We start from the raw sequence: 9028 nt of genomic DNA, 5'->3' as shown, positions 1-9028 counted from the left end.
TTGATTCTTTGAACGAGCCCATTGTTCAGAGAGAAGGGATTAAGAAAATCCTTGTTCTTCAYCGTGGCCAGATCCTGAAAGAACTAATTTCAYATTTTTGTGATCCAGGTGTCACTCARGAGGACATATGYATTCAAGTGGTGCTTCCTGACGGAAGGCGAGAAAAGGCTRTTGATGATGGAGGAGTTTTGAGGGATGTCCTCTCTGAGTTTTGGCAGGACTTTTATGAACAGTGCACAATGGGCAATAACTTTAAGGTGCCCTACTTGCGTCATGATTTTGGACAGCAACAATGGGAAAGCATTGGCCGAATTATTGCCTTTGGCTGGCAAAAACAGAAGTACCTGCCTATAAAACTTGCTCCAGTAATACTGGAACAAGCAGTTCTTGGTTCTATAAAGAGTCCTCTTGTTGATAGCTTCTTAAGGTATGTTACAGAGTATGATCGAATGATGTTTGAATCTTGCCTTTCAGATTTTCAGAGTGTTGACAGGAAAGAGCTTCTGGAAATCATGGATATCCATAACTGTCGAAGAGTACCAACAGGTGATAACATTGAGCTACTACTTGAGGAACTTGCCCACCAAAAGCTCATTCAGGAACCTGCCTTTGTTATTGAACAGTGGAGCACTGTCCTTTCCYCGCTGAAGTCAGAGATGGAAAGTATTACAGCTGCATATGAAAATCTCCAGCCAACATTAAGAAAGGTTATACAGTCAATTGTATACCCTGCAGTCATGAATGCACAGCAGAAAAACATCAGCAAATATTTCAATTCTTATCTCAGAGAATCAGACTCACAACACCTGTCACTTTTTCTTCGGTTCTGCACAGGATCTGATTTGTTTCTTCAAAAAACTATCAATGTTAGCATCACTCAACTTCAAGTTATTCAGAGACGGCCAGTTGCCCACACATGCGGTTGCTACCTAGAGTTGCCAGTTAATTATGATAACTATCCAGAGTTTCGACACGAAATAAACAAGGTCCTAGAAAGTAGTGTATGGGTGATGGATATAGTGTAACAGACTTCGGCTGAAGAACATGTGAGTTTAAGGAATCTTTGGTAACACTTTATTTGAAGGGATGTGCATAAGACCGACATGACACTGTCATAAACATGACATAACAGTTGTCATGAACATAAAGAAGTCTTTATGAATGTATGACAGTTGTCAAGAAGTGTCATTCGGTAAATAATGACACTTTTAATGCAAAGTTGCTCTAAAGGTTGCATTAAAAGTCCATTAAAATGCCAACTTTGCATGATTTTGTAAATTATRATAATTTCATGCAAAGTTGGCATTTTTAATGGACTTTCAGTTTAACTTTTAGAGCAACTTTGCATTAAAAGTGTCGTTATTTACCGAATGACACTTCATGACAACTGTCATACATTCATAAAGACTTCTTTATGTTCATGACAACTGTTATGTCATGTTTATGACAGTGTCATGTCGGTCTTATGCACACCCCTTCAAAYAAAGTGTTACCAAATCTTTTTGTATTAAACTTTCAAAGTTTAGCATTATCTTAACAGTTTTTTAGCTCATCTTAACTTCACAGAGTTTCTACTTTTTGCAATTTATTTTTCTCTGGAGTATTTATAAGACCTGCAATGTCTCAGTAGACACTTTCCTACTAGCGATTTTTTTTTTCTGTTAAAGTTCTCCAAAGTTAAATTTTAAAGCATAAATTTGAGTTGGCATTAAAATGTATTTTCTCAGTGTTTTGGGTTTAATAAATGTAAAGATTTTGTATTGTTACTAGAATTTTTTTACTTTTAATAATTTTACTTGGGGCTGATAAAGCTGGTTTATTCCGCAATTAAAAATAAAATATGGCCGCCACGCTTGTAAACAAGCAGCTCTTAGTTGTATAAATAATTTATGAATAATTTCAAATGTTTTGTTTCTTATATTAGTCACATAATTTAAATGTTCAGTGGATGAACATGTTGCTACTCTGTTTGAATGTAGTTCTGGAAGAAATGGAGTAAAGTGTTTTATTTACCGTTATTCCTGAAAACAATTCTTTTGTTTACTTAGCATTTTATTTATATTTTTGTTATAAGTAAACATAACCTTAAAATATTTTCAATAACAGATTGGTGCCATTGCAGTAGCTCAATATCAGATTTAACCAGAAAACAACTGAAAAATAACACTTTTTTCTTTCTTTTTTTACACTTTGAAACATTGTCATTATTATTTTAAAAAAACTCAATGGCTATGTAGAAACTTTAATTTTGAAGTACAATAAACCACTTTTTCYAGTTTATATGTGTGATTTATTTGGGGCGGGGGAAACTTTAAATCAGCATTGGGTTGCACACCTGAAAAATAATGAGGTTTCTACTGCAGTTCTCAATTCCTTTATTTCCTGTTTAAGAATCAGCATAATGTTAGAACTGTAATGCAATGATATTGATCATAAAGGGAACATATCAAAACCAAAAATCATCTGACCATATTAGTGCAATGTATCAATATATTTTTCTAATGTCAGACTCACCAGCTCAGCATGCATTGATCTTATTTTAGGTCTCTTCTTGCTTAGTTACAGATCTTGTGAATGGTTTTGACCCATATTTATTCTGGTGTAACAATGTGTTGAAGCAAATGCAGGCACTCTGAGAATGTCATCAAATATCTACTGAAGTCCAAATTAGTGAYGAGGTAGCAAACTGTCAACGCAACAAAATGCTTTTACATTTATCACTGCAGCTCCAAATCTCTGGTAATCAGCTGTCTGAGTCTTATGTACAGATCAGTTGTTGCAAACACATCATCTGTGACATCCAGGTTATGCTCTGAAATCAGGTCCACACARATACTGAAGACATCTTCATCGCATGGAAAGTCTTTGAAAACACAGTTTTCCAAGCAGGCTTCAACCCTGTTCAGGTCAATGCTGTGTAGATAGTCTCTGGTTCCATACGCCTGAGGTACTGTGTACATTATGAATGGTCGCCCATGAGGACTTCGTGAATTGTGTGCTGGACGTATCCTGTGGTGGTYCCAAGCTGAAGCAACTTCATTTAGTTCTTTCTAGAAGAAAACAAAAACCCGACTAAACTCATAGCTTTGAAATAAGCATTCAAAGTAAAACGGAAGTGTGAATCTAGCATGACTGCTATTTATCCCAAAACAGGGAAGTCAAGCAACTACCCAAACATGCAATATGTGCAATATTTAAGATATGCTATTAATTTCATACTCAATATCATACTCAGAAAATAAATCTTTGCACATTATAACCACTTTATAGCAATTATAAATATTTTCAATAGGTGAGAAGACAGAGCAGCTCAAATCAAGCTCACCTGTATTATGTGGAGAAAACAGAACTGRATCAAGGCTTTGTCCAAGAAGTTGTCCGAGAAGTGACCATCTGCTTTCAGTTTGTCAAAGAGTTGCATCCAGGACTGGATACATTCACTTCACAGGGTCAACAACCATCTTTCAATCCGCTGATTTCCAGTGCTTGAACCAAATATTACATGATCACTTTCAGGTTGATCTTCTGTAAGATGCAAATATCTTTGCATGTCAGCTGCATGGTTTCAGCTTATCATAGCCGTCCATATGCCAAACATAGTTTGGACCACGAATATAGTAAATCCGTCTCCTCAGTCGATTTCTTGACCTTAGGTCCACTCCTTCACCATCTAGTAAGCGTAAAAGGACTCGAACTGTTTCCCTGTCTGTAACAATGCCATTCATCCAGCATTTTTGGTGCATCCATCGATATCCGTGACATTGTCCAGAGGTTTCAAGTTGCTGACGAATGAAAGCTGCCACTMCACTCACATCAGTTTTGTTCTTTCGGCGCCAAAGTTTCTTCTTATTAAGAATCCTTTCTAGTGTCCTCTTGCTAAGAATAACCCCATRAACCTCAGCCAGCAAAGCAAGAATTTCATCATTGGTTAAACCACATCTGAAATACTCCTCAATTTGTTTACAATCCATTATGAGGAGAAAAATCTGTGTTTCCCTGATTAGACAGATCAAATGGAATACTGTGTAAATCTCATACAAGACAGCAGGTCTACTTTTTTGGAAAAGTSAAAATTATGACTTTGAATCTAATAATTATGACTTTGAATCTCATAATTATGACTTTGAAAGTCGAAATTATGACTTTAAATCTCATAATTATGACTTTGAAAGTCGAAATTATGACTTTGAAAGTCGAATTTATGACTCATAATCTCATAATTCTGACTTTTTTCATGGCGGAAATGGGCTTCCATAGATGTGAACTTATCTGTAATCTGTAAAGATTGTACATGGACTTTATTTCAATTTGTAAATAGCTGTTAAATGCTTTTAAAATGGCCGTATACCATTCCCAGAATAGTGCGCAGCAGGAATTGCTCATTGCGTGTGTTGACTGGATCATCTTTATATCAAAACCACTCCAAAGTCATTTAAGTGTTTTATTCTAACAAATGGGCAGGATCTTATTAAAAACAAATTACAATTTTTAAAAAGTTTTTATACATTTTTGTTGATTGAAGTGTACCAACAACATCATAGTGTGTGTTGCTTTTAACGTGATTCCATTTTGAATATTGTGGGTAAATTTAGATCGGTTGTGAGTAATTCACAGTGCTCCGCTGCATCATGATCAGGTATGTTACTGATATGTAATTCTGAATAGTTTATTTTAAAAACAAAAAAAACAACTGACCTTCTGAGAATGCCCTCTAGTGGTAAATATATGTAGCAGCTGAAAGTTTCAAGTTTAGTTTCAAACTTCCTGCATCCCGACGTGAATGACGTGTCTGCATAGCGTAGAGAGCTTCAGTAAAGCTCCACTGGCTCACTGCTGTGATATCTGAGCTGCAGTGACCTGTTATTTCAGTATGATCAACATACACACAGAGCTGAAAAAGCTCAGGAGTTTTGTGACATCATAAATCACAATATTGCTGTGAAACCAATCACAGACGACCTCTTGTTGTTATATCTAACATCTAACATATTTAATGTTGGTGTGGGTTTTATTTAGATTATAAAAGGACCAGTTGTTGTTTTGCTCTTGTTTTCATCCTGAACATTATGTCCTTTTTTGCATTTTACATCTGGAAAAACATTGTTGAATATAATAATAAATAAACAGAAAGAGACTGAATTTATTGTCCAACAGTGTGCATACAGACACACCTGATTTCTGATCTAATCCTAAATGTAAATCATAGTTTCTAAGTGCTGTAAGAGGAAAACAACCATTTCTAGAACAGAATGTGTGTTGAATCCATGATGAGCAGCAGGGAATGAAGCTCTGAGATCTGCAACAAAGCAGCATTCAGAAGACCTGACCTGGCTGGTGGACTGATGAAACGTCTTTCTCTCTGTTTCACAGGATAAGACAGAGCAGACTACACTTTTAATCATGGCATTTATTTTAAGTGAGGGGAATCTAAAATATCCCCTTATCTTAAACTAACGTTTGTGTTTTTCTTTAAAAATCATGGAAGGTTGAATGTGTTAATACTTCATCTCTAATTTTATTTTTTTTTTACAAATGTAACCTTTTTGTAACCTTTTATGTAAACTGACACCAGGAAGAATATCTGGTGGAGCATGCTGCTGATGCTGATCTCAAAAAAAACAAACACATGGAGGATAAACCTCATGAATATTTTCACTGGAGAAACAGAACGCTTTGTCCTGTTGGACGTGCTGTTCCTGACTGAAACAACAGGATGAACTGATGGAACAACAAGATGATTGTCTTGTGCAGCTGATAAAGTTTTTAACAGTTTTGTTACAGTACGGTCCCACCATTTAGTGTACACATTCATACCTACAAATGTTTGCTGTTTTCAATGCATCTTTTTCACTAAATTCTGGTTCTGGTTCTAAGGTTCTTAATAAAACTGAGGTGAGTGATTCACAGCAGTGTGCATGGGACTGGACAGTCTGCTGTGTTTCCAGGTAGTGTTGACTGCTACAGCTCAGATGCTTTTTTGGCCCATTTCTTACAAGAAAACACCTTTAAGAACAGAAAACAAACAAATAACTATAAAATCTAAGCAGATTTACTCAAAACAAGCTAGGCCATATTGCCTAAAAGCAGGCAGAGAAGTTTTTGGAATGGTACATCTATCTACAAACAGCAAATAAAATGAAAGGAAAAACTGGCATTATCAAAATGCTGTTCAGGGATAAGCATTTCTGAAAAGATTTAATCATATTTAAGTAAAACCTTTTCTCTAACATTCACACCAAAGGTGTTGTCCTGTGAAAGACAACTTCTGTTAAATTTGGATTATTTTTGAACATTAAACTTTTTACATATATTTGATTTCTTTTTTAAGTCTGCATTTAATAAGTTTACCAAGTACTGAATCTGCATCCAGTGTAAAAATCCCGTACGTCAATTTGCTGTTCAAATATATATATTATTTTGCTGTCATGTCACCAACTCAAACAGAAAGTGTAAACTGTGCTATTAGTTTGGCATAAAGTAGAACTGATCTGATCTTTACCAGCTCATCATATGGAAAATGTGCTAATATTGCACATTTAAAAAGACATTTTATTTTTCCTTTTAACATATGAAACTCAAAATTTAAAATGGGTGTGCTTCTCTATGCTATGACTATATTGCAACAAAACTGTTTTACTCGTATGTGAACATGTTCAATTCTTCTGGTTGTTGAAGCCTTTAGAATTAATAGCATTAAAATTCCCTATTTGGGAGGAAAGAGTCTGACAAGAACTCAGAATAAGTGCATAGATGGAGGATAGCAAAAGCAGCCTGTCTCACTGAGTTACTGACAACTAACTGTTTTTGCCCCTTTTTGAGTTCAGTAAACTGTGGATGACAATAGGAGCCTGATAGAGACAACATAGAACAACAACATACAGACACACGCAGTATGGTTTAGTGCTGCACTCCGGTTAATAAGACTGGACGGTGAAGAGTGTGGACGTCCAATGGGTCTGCCATACAGCTGATTCCACGTCATGTGACCTCAGCGAAGGCGATGTGATTCTAGAAAACAGGTAGAAGAACAAAATCAATATTTGAAAAAGTTACCCTTTAAATCAGAGTTTGAAGGAAAACTCAGTTTTCAGTCTAATACATCACTGAAGTCTGTTCTCAACAACACTCAACTTAGACATACAGAGGGAGAAGGAATACAATGCCAAACAGCAATAAGAGGGAACAATGTCAAAAAATTGCAAAGGTGATAAAAATAGATTTTTATTTAAAAAGCTTTAATAGGAAAGTCTTTCCACGGCACACCAGGTTCCAAACTCAATAAATTTATTTGAAGATAACAACGTTCTTGCAGAGAAACACTTCAATATGAAGACATGCCAGACATGCAGCAGAAAAGAGTTTAACCATCTTCAACATAGCTTTTGGCTGTGGAGCCTGAGTAAAGACGCAGAAAATGTGCGGGCCCTGAGAAAGAATTTCCAATATTACCAGTAAATGAAAACTCTTTGAGACGGCATTTGTTGTGAACTGGGCTCCTGAAAGAATGACACCTGACCTAAGCAAGCAAGATGATTTCTAACTACTTACAACAAACATCCAACAACGTTCAGCAGGTTCAACCGCATAAAGCTTTTTGAGAGAGGTTTGGTGATCTGCTTGAACAAGGACATGATGTCCAGATTGAGAAGTCTTTCAGTACTCCCTCTATCACTTCACAATAGTCTCAACTCAACCCCTCAAAGCAGTGGTCCCCAAACTACGGCCCACGGGCCGGATCCGGCCCGCCTCCACATTTGGTCCGGCCCCCTTTACAATACCAGAGCATTTAGATTTTTCTTCATATACCGTATTTTCTGGACTATAATCCACTACTTTTTTCCTAAGCTTTGAACCACATGGTTTCCCCCAGTGTATTATAAGCCTGGCGGCCCGCCATGCTTTACTAGCCCCGATGCCAGGCTAAGCGTGGCTTGTTTACGTTTCTAGGAAAATAATAATATATATTTTTTTAAATCACTTTTTTTTTTAAAGGTCGGGGTGCAAGCATCTCTGCTTGTGAAATGCTCTGTTAGCATTTCACAAGCAGAGCAGATTTATTCCTAAAAGATAGGTTTATAGTTTATGCATTTAAAGCCGACAGCGGGCGGACTAATCACACAGCTGGCGCCACTGCGCTTTGCCTCGCGCGCTGCTGCTTTACCTCAGCGCGGGTCGCGCGCGCCTCCTTTCACTTAAACTGGATACAGGCTATGGATATTTACATCAACTTACTGTAAGGAATTATGATCCTTTGGAAAACTCTAGGGAAGAGTTTAAAACCTGCCGCGTTAGCTCTGGTTGCGCAGCTCTATGTGAACCACAGGAATAACTTATAGTCGCGCTTTCAGAGGTGCTTTGAGCGAGCGGTGAGAATGATGTATATTTGTTAACAAAACATTATGCAGCGTTTACATCTCAACACACAGCATCGCGTTTGGCCCCGTCTTCCCTGTAAACCAGTGTTTCTCAATATTTTTTGGACCAGCGCCCCCCTAGCCTTTATCCAGGTCCCTCACCGCCCCCAACAAAGAATTTGTAGGCTACTTTCCACTGACTATTTTTTTATTATTAATATTAATATCGCTATTGTAGATGTTTTGATTTTTATGCTTGTTTCTGTATTTATCATCAAGATAATTTCCCAGAGAAAAAAGCCCTGTGAATAGAAATTATTTTCACAGGTGTCTACAAAAAATGCAATGAATGAACAGTCAAGTTAAAATTGGTAGGTCTAATAGCAGCCAGAGTGGAAAAAATATTCGTATTTTATGCCATTTTCTAGTTGTTAAATATTCCACAAAATGACCAGATAAAAGATGTTCAACATGCCAGTTTAAACTTTGAACTATTTGCAAACCGACTGAGCTCTGCAACATTAAAACATGGATAGAGCTGTAACTACATTAATCATAGCTCTTCTTCTCTTCAGTGTTTCTGTGGGTTTCTGGTGGTGCAGCTCTGTGCTGCCTTCAGGAGAATGGGACATCAGAGTATCATCCATAAAACTTCACCCACATGGCATTTATTG

General features: G+C 36.8%; 1 protein-coding gene and 1 long non-coding RNA gene across 4 annotated transcripts in view; both read right to left on the bottom strand.

The window, feature by feature from the left end:
* LOC103482400 (phospholipid phosphatase-related protein type 5) overlaps positions 1-9028 on the bottom strand; it is a 124940-nt gene that overhangs the window by 46501 nt on the left and 69411 nt on the right. The window contains exon 10 of one of the 3 annotated variants that reach the window (XM_017301829.1): positions 6880-7008. The exons of 1 other annotated variant lie outside the window; for it this stretch is intronic. Coding sequence is in view for 1 of the 2 variants with exons in the window: in XM_008438528.2 (XP_008436750.1) it covers positions 6979-7008 (30 nt within the window). In the remaining variant the exon portion in view is untranslated. Of the gene's footprint in view, positions 1-5495; positions 7009-9028 lie in introns of those variants that run through there. One more of the 3 variants, XM_008438528.2, reaches the window with a different exon arrangement.
* Positions 2552-4144, bottom strand: LOC108165698 (uncharacterized). The gene is made up of 2 exons (XR_001776025.1): positions 3326-4144; positions 2552-3050 (listed from the first exon to the last, which is right to left on the bottom strand). It is a non-coding gene; the product is annotated as an uncharacterized LOC108165698 (long non-coding RNA).

This window comes from Poecilia reticulata, linkage group LG20 (genome assembly GCF_000633615.1).
Source record: "Poecilia reticulata strain Guanapo linkage group LG20, Guppy_female_1.0+MT, whole genome shotgun sequence".
In the NCBI taxonomy this organism is placed as follows: Eukaryota; Metazoa; Chordata; class Actinopteri; order Cyprinodontiformes; family Poeciliidae; genus Poecilia; species Poecilia reticulata.
This window is presented reverse-complemented; position numbering and strand designations above follow the sequence as displayed.